Raw genomic sequence first — 25122 nt, 5'->3', positions numbered from 1 at the left:
ACATCGTACGCAATATTTTGGATAGGAAACCGATGTTCCCTTCCAAAATAATGAATACGAAGAGCATTAAGTCATAACTTTTTGGATTAGCTGCATTATCAAAGTTACCTCCATTATCAAAGACATTCCCGTTTACGGTACATCGAAGCCGCATCTGAATTTTCACCCTGTTTGTGGAGCACGAGCTGCATAAACCGCATATCGTACAGTCGTGAAAATTTGATAGATTGTTCACCGAGGTTGGCCTACCAATCGATCAAATTTGTACGATAAGCGGTTCATCCAGCTCGTGCTCTAAAAAAATGTTGAAAATGAAGTTGTATCTTCGATGTACAATCCTTAAACCACACAGTTGAAACAGTTAAAGTTATTATTATTTACCTAGTGTATCATCAAATTCCTGATGTTCTGATTGCTGATGACTTGTTGATGGTTGCGGCTCTTCAAACTTCCGAGCATGGCTTGATTCTTTTCCATCCGATCGCCTCTTTTTCGGGAGAGGTGTCCTATTGTGCACTAAAATTCCACGACACGATTCACAAATACGCATTGTTACATCCAATTGATGATCAAAGCCCCATGAATGTATTTTCTCTATGAGACTTGATGATAAATTACGTAAATTATTGCGGCTGCAATTGGGATTGTTTATGTTGGCACTACATTGCACCCTTTTAATAATCAATTCAGCAGATTTTTCCATTGTTGTATATATAAACACTTTTTCGTTTCAACAACTATGCAGCACTACACTTTCAACAACTATGCACTACAGCAACTATGAGCATTGTTGTGATATCACCAAACTTAAATATTAGATTATGTCGGTAGAAACAGACTGCGGTGCTTTAAGCTTATACCTTATATCTCTCATGTGACTACCTGCGTTGTTATATAACTGCTATATAGCAGGTAACTTAACGATTATTTTAGGCATGCCTTAAATAATCGTTAAGTTACCTGCGCTATTATATGTATTCACTTGAGAGATGAGGTATAAACATATATATGCATATTGCTTACTAATGGACACACCTAATACATAAAAATAAATGAATGATTATTTTTCTAATTAAATTAATCACAAATACATGAATTGAAATCTTTTCATGAATAAAACATACTAAGTGATTTTTACTTACCTGTTGATTTGGAACAATTTGAGGGTGGTTTTATAGAAGTTGGATAGAGTGTATGCATATATTATAATACAATCCATCACAGGAAAGTGCAAACCATGCTGAGATGGCTGTTCCTCATTAGAACGTTTTGTTCTGAACTCTTATTGGACGATTTGCAGGTAATTTCTCTGTACCCTTTTCAAATGTTAGGCTAGATTTCGCCCAGATTATCGAAAAGTATACCCATAAAGTTTAATCGAATTTTAATAAGGTTGTGCGCGTATTACTATTCGACTTTGAGTGAAACACGCTAAAAAAAAAATTAACATGAAAAAGTTGTTGTTCGAACAACTTTTTTTCCTTAAAAGCGCCCACTTTGCGATGTATGAAGAAAAGTTAGGTAATTATATTGCCTTTCATGAGAAAAAATATCAAGCAAATCTGAGGGGTACCATTTTTGGGAAAATGACTTTTAATTTTTAAATATATTTTTTTAGAGTGTAGAAACCGATTTTTTATTTTATTTAAATTTTTTTATAAAATTTCAGATTATTTGCTAAAAGTTCGTCATACATCACTTTTTTGTAGGGCTTGTCATTTTTAAGCTATATCGATTTGAAAAAAAAAATCGACAAAAAACTTTGACCCTTATCAAATGTTAGGCGAGATAAATTTTGAAAAAAATAAGTACGCAAAGTTGCTTAAAATTGCTAAGTCTCCACACCCACAAAGTTCCATAAGGTTCTGAGAGGGTGCTGCCAACCACTGGATGAGTTGGCGTGAAATCCGTCGCATGTAAAATTTTCTTTCTAAGTGGGAAAACTTTCTTCGTTCCGGAATAATGATAATTTAGCTTAGACTACGATCTAGAAGAGTTGTCTAGGTTCCAGAGGCATATTTGTCTATGTTTGAAGTTTTACATGTAATTCGAGATCTTTAAAATTGCTTGTCTTAAAATTGAAAAAATTGTCCTAGCATTTTTCTCTGCGCCTCAATTTTTCTCCAGTTCATAATTTCCTAATGTCCATGTTCTATCTTTTACATCCAGAAATAAATTTTAATGACCAATTCGCATTCTGATTCTAAATTCAACTTATTAAATGATTGGTTTCCAAACAATCCAGGCAAAAAAAATAAGTGCTGTGGGAGGAAATGAAGGTTTTTTTTTTATTTTAAAGAAGCTTGGAAAATGCTCATGATGGTTTGTGAGTTTATAATATTTCTCAAAGCGGGTCGCATTCAACGACAGATTGGATCCATATCTTTCATATCTTGCCGATCAACGGTCACTTTTTTATTGTTTTAATGTCACTATTTGGTCAGTTTGGCAGGACTAAACAAATTTTAGAGCAATTCTACTGACAAAATCATATCATTATCCAGTGGCGTCGCGTAACCTTACATTTTACCTGTGCACCAACTTTCAAAAAAAAAAAAGGATTTAATGCCATATTCGTACTCGAATCGGTTGAAAAATACACTTAATCTTCTAGTTAACTCGATATCTATCCATTGCAAGCAATATTTTGATAATTGTTTAAGTTTTGAGAGTTGGTGCACAGATAGATTGAGGTTAAGGCGACGCCACTGTCAGTATCTCTAAAGGGTTATTTTTGAACGCCTTTTTTTGTTTAAGGCAGAGCTTTTTTTTAAATAACCGGGAAAACCAGGGAATTGAAAACAAATGGGATTTGAATGGACACCCTGATCAATATTTCAGTGGTGATAGAATAGAAAAAAAAAAACTAAATCGTATTCTAAAGTAGAAATACTCAGAGGGAGAGATAGGCGGAGAAAACAAAATACAATTCGGCAGCAGGGATTTGTACCTAAATTATCTTGCAACACTTGCTAGCAGCTAGCATTTCACATGACTTTTATTTTTGATTCAATTTACGTGCAAAATAATAATTGATTGCTTCGCAATATTTTGCACATTTCTTGGTGCCAACGAAGATCAATTGATCAATAGAGTTAGAATATTGTTTTTGATTCCAAAAACTAGTTGAATTTAAGAAACACACAAAACATAAAGGTGATTGAATTTCTGTTCGATTGCAATACTCTCAAATTTATTGTAGTAAGAATAAGAAATCCTCGGAAAAATTCAAATGGGAATGTTCGATTGGCTCAGATTTAGTCAGTTCATTTGGCTCAAAACATTCTCTCCGCCCATCTCTCCCTCTGAGCATTTCTGTTCTAAAGATAATAACCAGCACTTTTTAGCACAAGGATACCGAGCAAAGTAAAATATCATATTGATAACAAGTTATCACTTTTTGATAACTGAATATGTTATCATTATGGTTGAATTAACAGCCAACATAACAAAAATTATTACAAAAAATTGCTCGTTGGATATCACAAAAATAACTAATTTTGTTATCATTGATAATATCTTGATAACAAATTCTGTAAGCCATGCAAATTTATTCCATAAATTTCAAATCATGTTATCACTTTGATATCAAAGCCTTACGATGATTATTGAAATATGATTAAGGATTAAAAGCACTATTTTTTATTGTTTCAATGCGAATAATATTTAAAGTTTTGAACTAACCTTGCATCGTTAATATATATATAGTGAATTTTTCATGATAACGACTGATAACAAAATTGATCAAGGCTGATAACTAAATAAGTTATGCGATATAAACTGAAAACAAAATGATATCTGGGATAACAAGACTTGTTATCTCGATGATAACGGGTTGTTATTCTACTTTGCTCGGGATAACACGCCATAAAAAATACTCATATTTTGAGTTGTTCGTAAGTCGGTGAAATAAACTTAAGCACGCATGCAAATAAAAACCAACTGCGTTTGATATAAAAATGAAATTACCGAAGTTCCAATTAACGATCGTTAGCTAATTCGTTAGTGGTTTTCAAATTTAACGAAAACGTTAAGTCATTAACAATATTTTAACGACGTTGATCAAAGATTAGCGATTGTAGTAAAGTGATATGAACAGAAAGTTGTTGTCGATATGCGTGTTTAATTAAATAAAAAGATCGTGTTAATTTACTGAAAGTAACAACTGCCAATAAGAAAATTGTAATCCATCGGAGAAATGGTTCTATTGTTGGCCTATGAATCTAAAGATTGGACCCATCGATACAAATCTCCTTTTCTTCAATTTTTATTAGGACAAATGCGTCATCTGGACAATACAAGTGAATATTTGTGGTTGCTAGTGAAAAATTGGCAAAAATTGCCTTCCTTTGCTACCTATGTATGAGCCCACTATAAGGGACACTCATCTCAGAGACGAATCAGCCAACGGCTGAAAGAATCTTTAATAAAGAAACCTAACCTTACCCACTGGCGTGCACATTGTAGGGCAAGTTGGTGGCGATTGCTCCCCCTTTTATAAATAATATATTTATTTCCACATTTACTAAATTATGATATAAAATAACTTGATTTCTTGATAACTTGATTTGAAGGTAAAAAAAAACTTCATTTAATAAAATAAGGGCACTGAAAACCTTTTATTGCGTCTTTTCCTTTGAGATGGTGCCTGTAAATTGCACCACAAAGGTGCATGAAGGGACAAACTTCATTGAAATTTTTTGGTCAAAAAATTGCACCACAGTGGTGCATACAAAAAATTTCTGATGCATTTTTTTTTTCAAGCTGTTTCATGGATGGTTAAAATAAAAGGGTAAATTTAAGGTTGAAATCGAAGATATAACTTTTTATTGAATATTTCTGGTGTAAAAATGTCATCAAGGTGCATGGAGGGGCTAATCAAAATGAATAACTCTGGTGGAAAAATTGAATCACGCTAAAAATTTGGAGGTTCACATTTAACTGAAAATGTCTGGTGGAAAATTCCTTTTGGTTTGTTTTTTCCGTCGATCTTGTTTTCCGTGCTGAGCACCAATGCTACCGACGTGCCAGGAAGGCAGCTCCCACACCTGGACCCTGCCTATCGATCCATCAACTCATGAACTCATGAAAATTTCTGGTGCAAAATTTGCATCGCTTTGATAAATGAAATGAACGGAAAATTTCTGGTGGAAAACTTACACTGGTCTGGTAAAAGAAGGCACAAGCTTTATTGAAAATTAAGCTATAAAGAAAATTTCTGGTGGAAAATCTGCACCGATCTGCTTTTTGGAAAATTTTTGGTTTTAAATTTGCATCCTTCTGCTGAATAGAGAAACAAACTTAAATAACAATTTCTAGCGTAAAATTTGCACCATTCTGATGATTGGAGGGAAGCTGCTTTACTCAAATTTTATGATGAAAAATCTGAAAATAGATAGGGTTAACTACCTCATTTCTGGCCTATTAAGCACAACCCGCACTTCGTCTTTCTTAATCAAGCGTAGTTTAGCACAAAACGGAGTGTTATTATTACTGATGGCTTCCAAATTTATTTACCTTTCCGTACGTAAGATTTGATAAAGAGAAACCAATCGTTGAGATATTGTCAAAAGTCTAACGCTACTTTTTGACGCCAAACTCGGCCTACGGATTCTAAACTCAGCCTAACGCATTGAAACGCTAATTAATTCACTTCGGCCTATCGGAGAAAGATAAAAATTGATTCGGTCGGAGGGCTTCTTTTGTTTTTTGGGAATAATGGGTGCAAAACTACATATCACGCCTTCTCAATGACTTCATTCGGTAGCTTATTAACTAAAGTATCGTACCAAACGCATAATTGACTTGTTAACTCTGAAATCATGGATTTATTTGAAGTTTTCTGCTCGATAGGCCCAAAATGGGCGATTAGGACGAAGTAGTTTTCTACCTTACAAGCTTTATTTGGCGGAAAACCTGTCGCATTCTGATGATAGGAGAAGCAAGCCATATTGAAAATGTCTGGTGGGAAATGGAAAAAGGAAATCTGCACCAATCAGAAGATTGGAGAAGCAATTTTTATTGAACATTAACGGTGGAAAATTTACATCGTTCTGATAAATTGAAATTCTTGGGTGTAAAATTTTCTGGGGGCAAGTTTGTGTTAAAAATTTCTGGTGTAAGATTTGCAACAATCTGCTGCATGAAAAGGCAAGCTGAATTGAAAATTCCTGTTGTAAAAATTGCACAGTTCTGGTGAATGGAGGGGCAAGCTTTATTGAACATTTCTGGTAGAGAAATGAACGTACAACTTTAACTTGACTTTCGAGAAGGACCTCAAGGGTATTGAATTCTGTGGACAGTTCTTAAAGAAAAGATTTCTGGGGATGATTCCATGAAAATTCCGCGATTTATTTCTAGTGAATCCTGCAGATAGTTTCAAGATAATTTTGAAAGGAATACCGAGAGAATCAAATTTTGAATGAAATTCCAAAGGGATGTTGAGAAAAATTTCAAGGGAATTCCGAGGATAATTTTAAGCTCATTCTGGGAAAAATTTCTGGAGAATGCAGAGGGGGATTTCAGTTCCAAGGTGTTCTGAGAAAAAAAATGTTCTAAAATATTCCGAGAAGAACCTCAAGGATATTGAATTCTTATGACAGTTCCACAATATTTCTGGGGAGAATTCAAAGCAAATTCTGTAGATAATTTCTAATGCATGTTGCAGATAGTCCCATGATTATTTTGAAAAGAATACCGAGAAAATAAAATTTTGAGTGAAATTCCAAAGGAAATTTAAGGAAAATTTCAAGCAAATTCCGAGGATAATTTCTAGCTCATTCAGTTCCAAGGTGTTCTGAGAAAAAATCATGAAGAGTTCTAAATATAACACCAGTGGACTTCTGAGAAGAATTTCAAAAGAGCTCTTAGGAGAGTTCTAAAAAAATCCGAGAAGAACCTCAAGGATATTGAATTCTGAGAACAGTTCAAAAGGATTTCTGGGGAGTATTCCAAGAAAACTCTGCCAATGATTTCTAGTGAATCCTGCAGATAATTTCAGCATAATTCCGAAAAGAATACCGAGGAAAATTTCAAGAGAGTACCGATAATTTATAGCTCATTCCAAGAATAATCTCAGGATAATACTGAGGAAATTCTTCTGAAACTCCAAGGAAATTTTAGTTCCAATGTGTTCTGAGAAAAAGTCAAGAAGAGTTCTAAAAATAATTCCAGAGGACTTCTGAGAAGAATTTTAAAAGAGCTCATAGAGTTCTAAAAATTTCGAAAAGAACATCAAGGAATTATGAGGATGGACGTTTCCGCAACTGTACAAAGTTTAAAGACAGCTTATGGATTCCCTAATTGAAAATTTCAAGTCATTTGTTACCGTGGTTAAAAAGTTACAGCTGTTTATGTGCGTTGCAATATATTTGGGTTTGTTTTTTAAATCATCTTTGAAACATGTTGAATGTTCGGCATCATTTTCTGTCACCCCGACTGGCGGTACTTTGGGACGTTTTATCATCGACATCATGGGATTGTGGGATTAAATTGCCAATTTCCATTGGCTGTCTGAAAGCAGTTTGCCTTGAAGAAGATGAACCACCACAGGAGCAACAAATAAATAAATTTTGCTAAATTAAACAGTAGGGGAACAGTGGTGGGTGGACAGCACCATCTCCCACGCACTTTGGAGTACTCCCCATCCCCAGATTAAATGAACCATAGAAAAAAAATGCCCCTCCTTAACAAAATTTCTTAGGGACACTTAGGTCGTCATTGGGAACACTAACCCTATCTAAAACCTTCAAGCTGTGTCTTTATTTACTTCCCAAATCACTGATCATGTCTTCCATTCTCACATGATAATTATTCGGACCAATCGTTTCTCATAAACCTGTCAAAATGAAGCTAATTAGTGCTTTCTGCACCCCCACATATTGTCCCCTGTCGACCACCCATACGATCGCCATTAACTGGAAGTCTTCGCAATTTTTATTCGTCTGTTGCTTTCGCTTCCCTTTCTTTGCCTACCACCGCCGTCATCCTTCCGCGCAGGTTGGAGTGTTAAACAAAATACGACTCCCATCCGGTCGTAAATTGCCATCAATTTGTTTTTCAACGCACAACCATTAACAACAACCGTAAATATTCCACCATTCGGGTGAAAGTGGGAACATAAAACAAACGGATTTTTAATTCCTAAATAGTTGTGCACAAATGCAGATCTTCAAAGTGATCTGTAAATGAATAGGTAGTCGAAAAATCATTTGAAGCTTGCATTTCAATGCGAGAGCAAAGATTGACTTTCAAGTCTGCGGCAATTTATGACCGATCCGATCGCTCGAAAGGTTGAGGCTGTCATTTTCGGGGTCGGCAATCATGTGTCTACCTACCACGCGTCTCCACCAAACGGTGATGAACGATCCCCTCGAAGCCGTGAGTCACTGATGTCTACTTCGGAAAATTCAATTAGACTCAGCTCCCCCAGGTGCTGCTGCTGCTGCTGCTCGTATTAGCAGTCAAACAGGTGTAACATTTTCGAATGCTTTCGCAATGGTCGGTCGGATTGCTTCACAGGAGATGTGATGTGGTGAAATGGGGAACTACCTACATTGGGACTTTGTTATTCCTCTCCCTAGGCTAGGTATGTGTTGGTGTGTCTTTGCTTTGGGTAATGTGATCATGACATTTCGGTGGTGGCGCATTATAGAGCGAATGTTTGGTTCGAGGAATGTGTTGTTTGGCAACGAAACCAGGTAGATTTTTGCTTCCTAATTGTGTGTGCACTTTGCAGGAGGGTTCTGCTATGTAGAAACCAATGCCAAGTAGCATATGGTGCAATTGCCGTCTCTGCTGTTAGTTGTTTCTAAGGCAGGTGGATTACAATATTCATACCGATTGGTGGATGAATGTTGCTTGTTTATCTGAATGCAACAGGATTCAATCAATCACACTCAAATTGAAATAACATTCGACAATCTCGTTTGTGCGCGCCAATCAATCTCATCTTAGTCAGTCATCCTCGAAACGCCATTTGCCAAACTAAACAAATGCACTTCAACCGTAGTGCTACAATGGATCGCGATCGAGTCCACGAGGTGATGACAGTGGAATAAATTTTCTAACCCGTCCAAACCGTGGCAGTTGAAGAGTGCAGAGAACATTTCTACAAATCACCCCCAGACAGACACTGGCGTCGCCGTCGACACCTCCTGCGATTTGGCATTGATCGTGAACTACATTTCAAGTCCGCTCCACCACCTAAGTTAATGGCGATGGGGTGGCAAAAGATGCTAGTTTCGAGAGAGATAGAGAGAGAAAGAAGAAGAAAGTAAACATCACAAATCACCGAACAAAACGTTTTTCACAGGCCATCAGTGCTCCCCCCACCTACAGCTACTGCTAACCGATGATGGTGGTTACGAAAACGGACGGCGTTGATGATGAACGATGATTGACGAAGACGACGACGGTCGAGGTGGTAGTTGAGTGCTCTGTGTCGATGATGTGAAACCAAAGGAGAAAAGCGGAAAAGCAAATTAACGTCATCAGTTTTTCTTCAACACTCCCCTCCCATCTATTTCATTTTTTTTTTCTTCGAATGGTCAGTCAATTTTGACACATTTAGTGTGGCATTACACTTTACCAGAACAGATCGTGCCGAGTGTCATGGAGTAGGCAGTTATAAACAGTTACCCAGCCTGGCTGCGGCAGACCTACCGAGCGAGAAATTTCGCTTAGGTCATTTGGGAAAATTTAAATGTAGCGCAAAGTGACCATAAACATTTCCAAATAAAAATCGTCGCCATTACAGTTGTAACTGCCGAGTTCTTCCGAATGGTCAAGAATTGAAGTTCCAGAAAACCCAGACGAGCTTCATGGTTAAGTATCTTGGCTAAATAAAAGGCTACGAGATTAGAAATTAGACAAAATACATTGCTTTGGAAATAGGATATCTATTTAAGTTCCTGACACACACACACTCAACGTGCAATAACTTTATAATGATTGTTTTCATCTAGTGAATGACATTCGTTATTTGAAACATTAATCAAAGAGCATTTGACACCAGATAAGTGAAACTTATTTTAAATTTCAGATATTCAGATCACACTCTCACCGTAAAAAGGGGTATCTTTGATAATGCGGGTAACTTTGATAGTAGAATACAATGATTAAATTTACTCTCTGTGCCTTTTCCGAATTGGAAACATTAGTTCCATATTGTAGCTTAGGGTATTTCCGTTGATATGGTAATGTGTTACATATTTTACGAATATATTAAAATTCAATTTTGTTTGAAAAAGCACTCAAATCATCACTTATGAAATGTATTTCTAATAAAGCCATCACAATTTAAATATCGTATTCTTATTACTGATGATGTTTTATGATTATATACTCATTCAAAGTTGCATATTTCAAGAACGAAATTATTTGAGTTTCACGCATTATCTTCTACATTCAACGAGTAAGTAAGAAAGTAACCCCAACTCAAAATACTGATGTTCGGTTACAAGACTAAAAAAATAGTGCAAATGATTTAATTTCCGTCAAGTATACTTCAAAAACTTACAATGTTACCCCGTTTTACGGTATTTCAAAATGGGAACATTGAGTTCAATCAATTTAACAGCATCAAAACAATATATTTTAATCTCACAATAGAACAGATCTGAACTTTGGCTGTGCTGTCAAAATATGCAATCATTATCATACCATTTGTATAAGCTTTGTCCGCGTTTTTTCCTAAGAATATGTCAGAAGCTTTGCTTGGATCGTCAGAATAGAACAAAGGTATTGCATAGCAACAGATTTAATATGTCAGATTTATTGATTTCGTCAACCGATGTACACTAGACTAGTACAAATTCAGCCATTCCATATCAAAACTATATATCTCAGAATTTCGTAAAAATTAGTAGTTTTGTACCTTATCGCAAAATATTAGACCGGTTTTTATCTTTTATTTTGTCATTAAGGTGACCATTTTCATGTTGGGGTTGTCCAAAAAAGTCGATTTCTCATAACTTTTGAACCACTTGGCCGATTACTAAAATTAAAATATAAAATGAAAGGTAATTAAAAATATTTCTCAGAAAAAAATTAATTGATTTAAAAAAATTGTTTTTTTTTTCGAAAACTTTGATTGTATTTGCTTTTTCTACTGTTTTCATGGTTTATAGACAGAGGGCGCAATATGTTTTTATATTGTTCCTTGAAAATTTAGCCTTTTTTACACAACATATAAAAATCAGCTATGTTTTTTTTCATTTTTGAAACATATTTTTTGAAGCTGTTGGGTTTTCGCTCAATACTCCTATGCAACTAGACTACCATGCGTCGTGAACATGTTACAGTTGCCAGTGCTGTTAATTTTCATATCATTCGATTGAAAATGAACTAATTCAACCATTCAATCAATTCTGTGAAAACGAATTCTTACATGCTTATTATTTGAACAGCTCCTTTCTCATTCGAACCTCATCGTCACTGTCAATTTGGGGGTATTGAGGTTAATACATATTCGTTACCTGCATTTAAAATGGAACCGAAATTCAAAATTTCATCGATTTTGGTACACTGGAACTATTTTAAATAAATACTAATACATAAGCCTCCCTTAGCTCAGTCGGTAAAGGCGCAGCTACAAAGCAAGACCATGCTGAAGGTGGCTGGGTTCAATTCCCGGTCCGGTCTAGGAATTTTTCGGGTTGGAAAATTTCTCGACTTCCCTGGGCATAGAAGTATGATTGGACTTGCCACACAATTATACTAATGCAAAAATGATACAGGCATCGAAAGCTCTCAATTAATAACTGTAGAAGTGCATCTAGAACACACTAAGTTGAGAGCACGCAATAAGCTAAAATGCGATAAGAAGAGAAGACTATTACATAAGCAAAAAAACACCATCTTAGCATAATGAGAGAGAAAAGGATTAGTATTTTCCATTTAATTCCACTACTTTATTTGCTTATCCTTGACAGATACGCGTATTTCGTCTACAATATGCAGACTTCTTCATTGTCAGATACTGAAAAAATCTGCACATTGTAGACGAAATACGCGTATCTGTCAAGGATAAGCAAATAAAGTAGTGGAATTAAATGGAAAATACTAATCCTTCTCTCTCTCTCATTATACAGGTATTCCACTAAGACGCCCACATTCATCAGGAACCATCTTAGCGCCCCTTGGTGGGACTTTGTATGGGAGCGAGCTGTCAACGAATAGATTTAGTGTCAACGATAAAAAATTTAAATCTTGATTTAAAAATCGAAATGTTTACGGGATCGATAAAAATATGATTGTGCTCAGAAAACCAACCTTTATAAAATACTAGCTGAGTGTGCCGGGCCTTGCTTGGGATTCAATATTAGCTTGAGTTTATGCGCCAATTAAATCAATCACGCTATATTGTACGTAGCCCCCCTCCCTCTTATCTAAGAGGCTACCCCTATGACCTCCACATGCCAAATTTGGTTCCATTTGCTTGATTAGTTCTAGAGTTATGCAGAAATTTCTATTTCATTTGTCTGGGAGACCCCCTTTACAGAGGGGGAGGGGTTTCAAACCATCATAAGAACCTTCTCCTGCCCCAAAAACCCCGGCATACAAATTTTCACGCCAATCGGTTCAGTAGTTTCCGAGTCTATAAGGGTCATACAGACAGACATACAGAAATTCTTTTTTATATATATAGATATTTTTCAAAGTTAAACAACCCAATTGAGTCACTCACTGTCATTTGATGTACGGATCAATGTGAGGAAAATTTGAGGTTGATGTCGACCAAATTTCGGGTTGATGTTGGGTCAATTTTGGGATTATGTCGGGTCAATATCTGGTCAACATCGGGTTGGTGTTTGGTAGAAGTCAGGTTAGTGTGTTGACTTTGGTTTTTCACCAGAATGTCGACCAAAGCTCCGTTTACGTGTCGGCAACATGCAATTGAATGATATCAAACGGTTCTCAAATGAGAATGATCCATGCCTTCGTCAAATGACTAAGCAACTGATATCACCCATTCGAAGGAAGTCCCCTTTGATAGCGGATAGCTACTTTTCTCATTTTCATCAAAAATGTTCAATTGATTTTGAGAATTTACAGCACTGATAGTTGCTTTAAATCAATGCACAATTCATGTCTCAGACGATTTTTCAAATTTTCAATAATGCCACTTTAAAAATTTCACAAGACTCTTAATGGCTGAATTTTAGCAAAACTGTGAATCGTTCCTGATGAATGTGGGCGTCTTAGTGGAATACCTGTTTAAAGAGAGAGAAGGATTAGTAATTGCCATTTAATTCCATTATTAGTTTTAGAGTATTAGTACAAGACACTGAAGAAGTCTGCACATTGTGGACGAAATACGCGTATCTGTCAAGGATAAGCTATTGAGGAAGTGGAATTAAATGTGAATCATTGTCCATAACAAACAATTACTCAAAAACAGCAAAAAAGTTTATCTTCCAGTTAATTCCACTTCCACTATTAATTTTTGTATTCATGACAGATACGAATTTCGACCATAATATGCAGTCTTGATCAGTGTCAATCGCATTAAAGACTAATGAAAATCGAACACCCCTAAGTACTTATCCCCTTGGTAAAGATGTCTATACAACAGGTATAAAAATAAAACTACAACGTGCAGAATCGGAACCCACCTAAATTATAACAAAAGAATGAAGTAAAGTAAAAAAGGATTATTATTAAATTCTTATCAAAGATTTTTTTTTTTCGATTTTCCTTCTTGATGAGGAACTATATGGAGAACTCGATTTCAATTTCCGATCAGTCGTAGGTATTTGGTATAATTTCTGATAGTTCGGACAAATTCCTGCGTTCTAGATCAGCTGCGCAAGATAAACTTCTAAAAACTTTCGCTAATCTTGATTCAACGCATTCCACCGAGACCAGCACAGAAATGCTCGATGAATTTGTCAATCGGCTGTTTTAAAACATGCTGTCAAATGTTGTACAATCTATTCATTAAAACGAGTTATTTTGCCTAACTTTCCATGAGTAATATTACGTATTGCGCATACTTTTGAAAAAGCACTGAAACTAATGTTCACCGTGGCATTTTATGATGATATGCAAATAATGACAAATTTTTAAATTTATGTTAGAGTCCGAGCCATTCAGGTAAATATTGCCGGGTTTTAGAACAGCTGAAAAAATCGAAAAAAAAAATTCAAATGACCGTTACACGTAAGAAATAAATCATAGACATCAGTTCGCATTGTGGTCTCTTGCCATGCGGATTGCTTGCTTTTTGCTGAAGGACGTGTTACTGCTACCTAAAGCTACAACAAATTTAAACAGCACTTTTCAGTGCTCAACCTGTAAAAATTTTCTACCTTGTTCAACTCTTATTCCTCTTCGGCCCTTGTTTGTACCCTATCCGGGGTAATCCTTCTTGGATGGCGATTTAGAAAATTCCTCTTCGATCCTTTAGATTCTTATAGTAATCTGCTTGGAAGTCGATTTGGATAAAAAATTTACTGCCGCGCCATTGAGCGCAAAAAAAGGGTAATCGCTTGATCTCCCTTCTGATGAAATTCAATTTGATCTGCTAACGGATTATGAGAATGATCCATCATCCAGGCAAAATTCCAATAAACATTCCCGGCTTAATGCCCAAAAGGAAAAGGTTCCCTCTATTGTTCTTATCACTTCCGATTTCCATGCTCTTCGAAAGGAACTTTTGAACTTCGTTCAATTTAAGTTTTCACTTCAAATTGGCCGTCGGGGGGAATGCCGTGTATTGGCTGAAACCTTATAAGGATTCAAACTTCTTCTCAAGTACCTTACTGAGAACCAACACACTTTTTTTTAAATACGGTTCCAAAACTGAACATCTGTTCAAGGTTGTCTTAAAAGGTCAGCCCAATGGCAAATCCCTGGATCAGATCAAAGATGAATTGACTAAATTACTTGGAGCTGAGCCTGTCCTACTAATCAAAATGACAATGAAATCCCGTCCTGGCGATTCACGCAACGGGATTTCCAATGATTCCAATGAACAAGTGAACTAAACAACCTTAAGGCCTTAGAAAAAGCTAGCCTTATGCTCCATGTCCGAGTGAAGCGGTAACACTTCAGGAAGACTAGAGGAAATTCCCAAAACCTCACCCTGTGCCGTAAGTACTAGGGATGGAGTCACGGAACTAAAAATTGCTACATGCCAACTAAATGCATGAATTGTGGTGATTCCTCTCACGCAAAGGACGACTGTCCTGTGAAGGAAGATCCTAAGAAATTTAAATGTTCAAATTGTGGAGAAAACCACAAATCCAATTTTTTGGGAATGTAAGACTTGCAAAGCGATCCTACAATCTCGTTGTAAGCACCACGTTCCCAATTAGGTACATATTCCTCTGCTGTTAACAACGGACATCGAGGAACAAATTCTACATTCGTACCCGTAGGTACAAATATCACCCCTGCTTCAAATTCTTAACCTATACCTGCTCCTCTCACTGCTTACAATGTTCAGCTTGTAAATGGAGCTTCCTTTACTGCTGTTGCAGCTCGAAGAAATCAAAATTATAGCCAACATAATTCTAACGGAAATTTTGATAATTTTGACTTACTGTTCCTAAAATTTATTTTTTGCAGAAATCATTAATTGACATGATTACTGATATGCTTAAATCTAACTCAATGTTTGATGTTATTCAAACTGGACTAAAATTTGCGAACAATATTGTCATGGTTTTGACATTCAGTAATGGATGTTATATAATTCAATATTTTGAATTGGAATGATCGATCTCTTAAAGATAATGCAGACGAGCTATTTAACTTTTTGAGAGTTCATAACGTGCATATTACCGTTATAACTGAAACGTTCCTTAAACCGAACCATAAGGTAAAAAGGGACGCAAATTATTTCATTTATCGAAATCATCGTCTTGATGGAGCCGGTGGTGGCGTAGCCGTCATTGTTCATAGACGTATCAAACATCAAATTCTTTCTTCATTTGAAACTTTGGGAGTTTCTGTTGAAACAAAATTTGGACAACATACGTTTATAGCTGCCTATTTGCCATTCCAATGCGTTGGCCAGCAAAAGAATTTTCTCAAGGGGGACCTTCAGAAACTCATCCATCAGGTCAAAAATTTTCATTACTGGTGATTTTAATGCAAAACAGCGCTCATTGAATAATGCTCGAAGCAATTTCAATGGTATTATTCTGTTTGATGATTGTTCTGCAGGTTATTACACTATTCAATATCCAAACAGCTCAACATGCTTTTCATCTACAAGAAATCCCTCCACTATTGATTTGGTCTCAACTGATTCATGTCAACTTTGTAGTCAATTGGTTACCCATGCTGACTTCGGCTCTGATCACCTTCCAGTAACTTTTGAAATATCCCAAGAAATAATTTCTAAACCCAACAACTCTACTTTCAATTACCATAGAGCAGATTGGGAGCAATACCGAACATTTATGGAATATAGCTTCGATCCAAACATTCCTTTGCAAACCAAAAATGACGTTAATTATGCCATTGAATCTATGGCTAGTTCTATAGTTGAAGCAAGGGCTGCTTCAGTATCAAAATTCGAGGTTAAATTCGATTCAATTATAATAGACGATGATCTTCAGTTCTTGATCCGTCTGAAAAATGTTCGTAGCAGGCAATATCAAAGAACAGAAAAAAATATGCTCAATTTTTTCTGTCATTGATGTTTTCATCGCATTTTAGGCCGAAACAATGTGCCACTCGGTAACATAGTTCTAGAAAAGAACTTTAGTGCAAAGCAAGTTCAAGTGATCGGTAAAATGCATTTCAAAGTGTTTTTTTTTTTAACAGCATCCTTTTCGTCAGAACTGTTATTAGGTGGTTGGCAAGCTGGCCCTCGATGATTGTGATTGGATTGGAGGCGGATTGTGCAAGAATTTGTATGTAGATTCGATGGAATAGTTTGAAGTGTTGAGCTAGAACTAGGAGATGCAACAGTCTTTCAAGTTTTTGTTTCGAAGAGCCGCTTTTGTGCTGTATTTTGATGATAAATCAAATGTCGAATGCGCTATTGTCCAAGGTTGGAACGAGTGGGTATGGCTAAGTTCCAACATAGATTTGTCAATTGGTTCATTCGGCAAGAAAGTCGTTCTAGTGCTTTTTTTCTGGTGTTAGACGTTTGATGTTTTGTACCTTAAAGTTCCTAGAACTAATTTGGAAATTACCCGGAAAAGTCTTGGAAGTGCCTTTGATTCAACAGTAGTGCAGCAGGACAGTAAGAGTACAAAATTAATGAAATTAGCTGAGATCTTCCCTTTATTTTCATTTATATGATGTTAAATTTATAATATATTTTCGTTCTATTACTCTCTACTGAAATCTAGCTCTCACCTGTTAACACAAAAGGAAAAGTTCGCGAGTCATTGTGAGTTTTAGCGAACTTTTCCTGTAGATTGATTAGCGGCCCGATTTTTGTTCTGTTTTTACACAAAAGATAGAACTAGGTTTCCTTCCTCCTTTTCATTTATCCTACGGCCTTTTATTCCATGTTTCTCTTTTCAGAAAGCGAGTAATGGCGCTAAAACCATATGCCATATTGGGCTAAGACAAGAATTAGTGCTCATGTCCCAACCACTCGAGGAAAATGGGGTATCATTTAACTTTTTTAGATTAGATGCTCCCAACGACCAATCATGGATAACAATACAACGGAACGTATGGTACGAGATGTGGATGTTTCATCCATTTATTGGATTCTGAAGCATCTTGTTTAAATTTTTGATTTAAACAGGCCCGATGTTTTTGAATCATCTTGTCCCTTAAATGTTGCACACAAGGCCTGGTCGTTTTGATATAATTTGCGCATATCTGATGTACAAAGCATACCAAATAGACAAGAAAAAGGATGGAGGTATATGTATCATTTTCCAGGATGCTTTCATGGACTGGCTGTGTTGGTGTTAGATTAGATTAGATTAGATTAGATTAGATTAGTAAGAGGCAATATCAAAGAACACGTGATCCTGCCATTAAAATCTGCCAGGATTTGCAAAAAAAAAACAAATAAAAATGCGATTGCCTGCCCTGAACAACAAAAGTTTTGAAAATAATGTCTATCCAATCGCTTAAATAAAGAGGTAAAATGTTGATCACCAAATTGGAATAAAAAATCTCAGAAACTTGCTAAGCAATTCGAGAATTCCTAAAATTTCAATTTGGGTCTTACAAGTCCTAAATATTGAAAATTAGGTTGCTCGGGATGATCTGAATATTTTCTTTCGAATAAAAAATATATTTTTGATGATTCCTGGGGGACGAATTTGAACGAAGTCAGATGTATGACTAAAAAGCGGGAAGGAGATGATGGAAGTTTCTATAAATGCAAAAATTGTTCCACTCTTGGAGCCAGATAAAACTCCAGCTGAAGCTTCTAGCTACCATCAAATAAATTTTATTTCCTAATAATTAAGCTTTTTGAAACGATAATTTTGAATACAATGATGCTGCACGTCAATTCGAACTCAATTTTCGCAGATGAGCAGTTTGGATTTCGCCATGGGCACTCAACTACTCATCAACTCTCAAGAGTTACAAATTTAATTCGTTCAAACCAATCTGAAGGCTGCTCAACTGCAGTTGCTCTTCGAGACATAGAAAAAGCATTCGACAGTGTTTGGCATGGAGGTTTGATTGCTGAATTGAAAAGGTTTAATTTTCCACTCTATATTATGAAATTAGTTCAAAATTATTTAACTGACAGAACTTCGCAGGTAAATTATCAAAATTCCAAATCTAATCGACTATCTGTTAGGGCAGGAGTTCCTCAGGGTAGCATTCTTGTGCCAATATTGTATAACATTTTCACTTCGCACCTCCCTGATTAGCCTCAGGGTTGCCACGAATCTTTGTTCGCTGATGACACAGGCATTTCCGCTAAAGGAAGAAGTCTTCGTGTTATTTGCAGCAGACTGCAGAAAAGTTTAGATATTTTCTCTTCTTATTTACAAAAATGGAAGATTTCACCCAACGCTTCCAAAACTCAACTTATAATATTTCCACATAAGCATAGAGCTTCCTTTTTGAAACCTAGTAGTAGTCACATAGCCACTATGAACGAAGTTTCAATGTCCTAGTCAAACCAAGTGAAATGCGTTGGATTAGTACTATACCAAAATTAACTTTTAAAGATCACATTGAGGGCATTCAAGCCAAATGTAACAAATAAAGGAAATGGCTTCAATGTTGGCCTATGGATTTAAGATTGGGCTTATCGTTAAAAATCTGCTATTTATCAATTTTATCTATATGAACGCGTCACTGGGACGGTTCTAATGGATATTTTTGGTCGCTATTGAAAATTTAGTCGATTGCTGAATTTATGTATGGACCCATATAAGGGGCATTTAGGCTGAAATTACATCCATTTCCCCTGTATAAAATGTTTGTATCCTCTTATAAACAGGAAATCCAAACTTTGCCTGAAGAATAAACTTCAAATATTTAAACAAGTTTTCAGAACGGCCATGCTTTACACTGTGCCAATATGGTCTAGTTGTTACACTACCAGGAAAAAAGCACTTCAAAGGATTCAGAACAACATTCTGAAGATGATTTTGAAATTGCCTCCTTGGGACAGTACTACCGAGGTAGGGTAAATGGATGTAATGTCGGCCTAAATGCCCATACATAAATTCAGCAATGTCCAATAAAGTCAAATTTTGCTCGTTGGGATATGTTTAAGTGGGCTACGTTTTAGTTGGGCTCCCGATAGTTGGGCTGTACCCATCCTCAATCGAAGTCAAACGTCATTTCTGACAGTGCTGATTCATTTTCGAGGGGTTCATGTATGAACAATTTAGATATTTGCTAAAGAATTGTGATGATAATCAACAATCAGTGTATCCCTCAACCAATTTTCAGCTTGACAGCTCAGCCAAACTAACGAAGTCTTTCACTAAGTGGGCTACGGGTTTAGCTCAACGAGCGAAAGTTGACTGTAAAATAATTAATAATATTAGTCAAAAATCGTTACAGCCTTCCATTGCAACGATTTATTCTCTTTGTACTTCGATAAGATTTAGTTTTAGTTTTAAGTTTTAAGATGTCAATTGTTAAACTGACATGCAAGTATAGAAAACCTGTTTAAAATACTGAATTACCAAGGCAGGAGCAATTTTAAAACACTGTTAAGTTACTGTAGTAGCTGGAGCACCTAGGTTTAAATGAAATGAAATTAATTTTAAATTTGAAAGAAATAATGAGTCAAACACATAAAATTAATAGACTTTTTTGGATCATTTAATGGGAATAACTTAGCAAAACCTGAACTTATTATTATTTATTATTTTTTTTTTTTTATTTTTCCGTTATTTTTAAACTTTTACCGAGAAGTTATGTAGTTCAATACCAAACTTCGGAGGCCTGGATTAGTGTGTGATGCACTTCCCATACCTCCTCAATTACTCCACAGATATTTCATTCCATTTATCATCCACTTCACTAATAGCGCTTGAAATATTTCGCTGACCGGTGTGAGTGGTTGCTCTCAAGATTAAAAAAAAAACATCGTCCACGAAAACATTTCAAGCCATCTATCTATATAATCTTGACGATGACGCCAATATTTGAATTACAACGAGCATGCATATTTCTCCAATGGAAAAATGAATTCCCGGCACCGATAAACAGCCAAAAAAAATAAAACACCCTTTACTGCACATCTGCCGTACGTTTGGACCTTAAGCGAAAAGTAGCCAACCACACCGGAACGATGCTCCCTGCTTTCAATTTATGACCATCGCCCACGATGAAAAGTGAAAATATTATTTCCTTTCAACTGTACACGTTTGAGCATGTGTTTTCTTTTCCTGAAGAAACAAAAAAAAAATGATTGAAAACAAACTCCCTCCTTCATACAATTTTTTTGCCAGCCATGTTTGCAATCGAAAACCGAGATCCTTTCCTTGGATACAAGTGGGTGGTTGGCATCCGTTTGAATTTTTCTGGAAAATTTGTTTGTTTAATCATGGTAATATTTCGATCAAAGTTTGAATAACAATCGAGAGGATTAATGTGCACTTCAACATCTGTTTCTGGGTTGAAGATGTTTATCTTTTGGAAACTGCTCGTTTAGTTAGTGTTTGTGTATAAAAATTCGCATCGTTTCAGCACTTCTAAGATACGAAAATGCTCATAAAATTTCATTTATTACCAGTTGGAGAATCGAGACCATCTGTCGTCGTTTGTCACTGTCAGTGACACACCTAAGACACGTTCTATATTTGAAAGTTTCGACAAAACACATGACCACACGGTCCCATATAGAGGACAAGAATTAATTGAGTGACGAAACGTGTTTCATGTGACCAGAATCAAACAGCTGATTACTAACGAATGTTTTCATTTCATTTTCTTCCTCTCCCCCTCAGGGCCCCGAACAAGTTCACGTGTCCAAATTCTTCAAGGAAGCCAAGGATGGTAAATATGTCAGTTGCCTGGCGGATGACGCCCGAACACTGTATCAGACGTTCCGGAGAGGTGTCATCGAATCAAACAATGGGCCCTGCTTGGGCTGGCGAGATAATCTCCACTCGCCTTATCAGGTAACAGCTCTAAACATATTCGCATTCAAACCGACTAACCAACCACAATTCCCCTTTCCAGTGGATGAACTTCAACGAGGCCCTGCTCCGGGCGAAGAACTTCGGTTCCGGTTTGATTGCCCTCGGTCTGCGGCCTGGCACCAGTACCTTTGTCGGCATCTACTCGCAGAACCGCCCCGAATGGATTCTGTTCGAGCAGGGATGTTATTGTTACTCGTTGGTTGTTGTTCCGCTGTACGATACCCTCGGACCGGATGCGTGTGCATTCATCATCGACCAAACGGAAATAGCCGTCGTGGTGGTCGAAGATGACAAGAAGGTCAACCTGCTGCTCGACAAGGCACCGAAGTGAGTTTTGGTGATGCATTTCGCCCCATAGTGTACAAAAATTTCACACATACATCTCATCCGCAGATCCCTCCGGAAGTTCGTGGTCATCAAAGAGGTCCGCCCAGCCACGTTGCAGCGTGCCAAGAACCGGGGCATCGACATTCACTCGTTCGATGAGGTGGAAAAACTCGGCGCTGCCAAATCGTTGCCGGAAGTGGAACCAAAGCCGTCGGACCTCTGCACGGTCTGCTACACATCGGGCACAACGGGTAACCCGAAGGGTGTGATGCTGTCGCACATGAATGTCGTTTCCGGCGTGGCCGGAGTTTTGATGCAACTAGGGCCCCACAAACCTCGCGTAGGAGATATTATGATTTCGTTCCTCCCGCTGGCGCACATGCTGGAACGGTGCTGTGAAAACGGTGTCTACTACAATGGCGGTGCCGTTGGGTTCTATTCCGGTGATATCAAAGAACTGACCAACGATATGAAGGCACTACGACCAACGCTGATGCCAGCGGTTCCTAGGCTACTGAATCGGGTGTACGATAAAATCTACTCCGAAGTGTCGCGATCGTCGGTCAAGAAGCTTTTGCTCAGGATGGCACTGAATGCAAAGGAAGCGGAAATCAAGCGAGGAGTTGTGCGGCGGACCAGCATGTGGGACAAGCTGGTGTTCCGGAAGATTCAGGAAGGATTCGGTGGTCGGTTGCGACTGATGGTGGTAGGATCGGCTCCACTCTCGCCAACGGTGCTCACCTTCTGCCGAGCGGCTCTCGGGTGCCTAATTTGCGAGGGTTATGGACAGACGGAATGTACGGCACCGATCACGCTGACCGTGCAGGGCGACTTTGTACCGGGACATGTTGGGCCTCCAGTGGCGTGCAATTCGGTGAAGCTGGTCGATGTGCCGGAAATGGAGTACTACGCCTCGCAGCAGCAGGGCGAAATCTGCGTCAAGGGTGCCAACGTGTTTATTGGGTGAGTTTTAGGTGCTATCAATGCTACAAATAGGTATCTTATTATAAAATCTATATAGGGGAAATGTCGGCCTAAATGCCCCTAATTTGGGCCCATACATAAATTCAGCAATCGACTAAATTTTCTATAGCGACCAAAAATATCCATTAAGGCCTGTACTCGAAAAAAAAATGCACCAAACAAAAGTGTTCGCCAAAAATTTATTTTAAGTAGGATTTTCTTGAAACTTTCAGGGAATGAACTAATACATATGGATTATGTTTCGGCATAATTACTTTATTCAATTTGCTTTCCATCGCTGAAAGCCCGCACCTTTCCCTTAAGACCCCTCATTACATTTTGTGCAATGGTGGAGCCGACCTTTTTGGTCACTTTCATCCATTCTTTCTTCAACTCCAGCTCGTTCTTAAACACCTTGGACGATTTTCGAACTTTGGCCTTCATTATGGCCCAAAATCTTTCCACCGGACGAATCTCTGGTGAATTTGGGGGGTTGGCGGTTTTTGGTACAAAAACAACGGTATTGTCTCTGTACCAATCCAACGTCGATCGCGCGTAATGGCATGATGCTAGGTCCGGTCAAAATAATGTCTCACCTCCGTGGGACCGCAGGAAGGGCAACAGATGCTTCTGGAGGCACTCGGTGCGGTAAATTTCGCTGTTGATGGTACCCATTGTGATGCACGGTTTACTCAGTTTACCGCATTGGCATATGGCCTGCCAGAGCAAGTATTTTTTGGCGAATTTGTCCACTTTCTTCTTCCTTATGTCTTCCGGAACATCAAACCGTGATTTGGCAACGTAGAACTCCAGCCCCGGTATCTGCTTTGCGTCTGCCTTGATGTAGGTTTCGTTATCCATAACCACACACATCGGTTTCGTTAACCACTCTCGATACATCTTCCTTGCGCGGGATTTCGCGGGATTTGTTTTGTTGATCACACCGGTTCGGTGCCTTCCGGACCTTGAATACACGAAGCCCAGCTCGTTTCATGGTTTGCTGAACGAACCAGGCGGAACACTTTACCTTCAGAGCCACGTCGCGAATCGAAAGGTTCGGATTACGCTTGAAATAATCCAACACCTGTTGATCCAGGGTCAGCTGTCAACGATTTTCTTCCACTTCCAGCCCGCCGCTCGGTCGTCTGGGACTCCTTAAACGATTTTACCACCCGAGACACAGTTGTATGGGTGATTTCCAGTTGTCTTCCGATCCATCTCATGGTCGCAGTCGGATTTTCCATGACGGCGCGCAAAATTCTCCGACGATTTTCTTCTTGTTTCGATGACATCTCAATAACCACTGAACCGAGTGTTATGAAATTTTGCACATGTAAACAATTTACTCCACACTAGTTATACCCCGATTTTCATCAATTTTTACCCACGGATAAAAAAGTTACACACGGATAAAAAAGTTACACACGGATAAAAAATGGTGCATTTTTTTCGAGTACAAGCCTTATTACCGTCCCATTGACGCGTTCATCTAGATAAAATTGATAAATAGCAGATTTTTAGCGATGGGAGATCCATAGGCCAACATTAAAGCCATTTCCCCTACAAAGATACCTAGCCAGAGCCGTACTCAGGAATGCTATACAATATAGGCCCAAGAATGCTACCATGAAGAATTCCTGCTCTAACAGGAAGTCGTTCAGATTTGGAATTTTTATAATTTATCCGCAGAATTCTGTCAGTTAAATAATTTTGAACTAATCTCATAATAAATTAAACTTTTTTCAATTTAGCAATCAAATCTTCATGTCAAACATTGTCCAATGCTTTTTCCATGTCTAGAAGAGCAACTCCAGTTGAGCAACCTTCAGATTTGTTTAAGCGAATTAAATTGGTAACACTTAAGAGTTGATGAGTAGATGAATGCCCATGGCGTTCATGTTCATGTTCATCTGCAAAGATCGAGCTCGTATTGATGTGAAGCATCATTCTATTTAAAATTATATTTTCAAAAAAAGTTTATTTATTGAACAAAGCACGGTAGCTAGAAGCTTCAGCTGGATTTTTATCCGGCTTCAAAATTGGAACAACTTTTGCATTTTTCCATTTATCAGGAAAGTATGCCAAATGGAAACATCTGTTAAATAATTTTACCAAGAAGACAAGGTACTCTCTGTGAGTTTTTTGATGAGCATATAGAAAATTCCATCATCACCTCGGGCTTTCATATTATAAAACTATTTAGTTATAGATCTGGCTTCGTCCAAATCAGTCCCCCAGGAATCATCAAAAATATTTTCCAAAGAGAAAATATTCAGATCAT

General features: G+C 37.5%; 1 protein-coding gene across 3 annotated transcripts in view; it reads left to right on the top strand.

Moving 5' to 3' along the window:
• Nucleotides 1-25122, top strand: part of LOC135700109 (long-chain-fatty-acid--CoA ligase 6) — a 132638-nt gene that overhangs the window by 90099 nt on the left and 17417 nt on the right. For all 3 annotated transcript variants that reach the window (XM_065220502.1, XM_065220503.1, XM_065220504.1), the window contains 3 exons: nucleotides 21357-21530; nucleotides 21592-21878; nucleotides 21945-22841. In XM_065220502.1, coding sequence (XP_065076574.1) covers nucleotides 21357-21530; nucleotides 21592-21878; nucleotides 21945-22841 — 1358 coding nt within the window. The remainder of the gene's footprint in view (nucleotides 1-21356; nucleotides 21531-21591; nucleotides 21879-21944; nucleotides 22842-25122) is intronic.

Source organism: Ochlerotatus camptorhynchus, unplaced genomic scaffold, assembly GCF_037179485.1.
Source record: "Ochlerotatus camptorhynchus isolate MF236.1 unplaced genomic scaffold, CSIRO-AGI_Acam_v1.1 ptg000128l, whole genome shotgun sequence".
Taxonomy (NCBI): domain Eukaryota; kingdom Metazoa; phylum Arthropoda; class Insecta; order Diptera; family Culicidae; genus Ochlerotatus; species Ochlerotatus camptorhynchus.
Note: the sequence above shows the minus strand (reverse complement) of the source record. Positions and strands in the feature narration are given on the sequence as shown.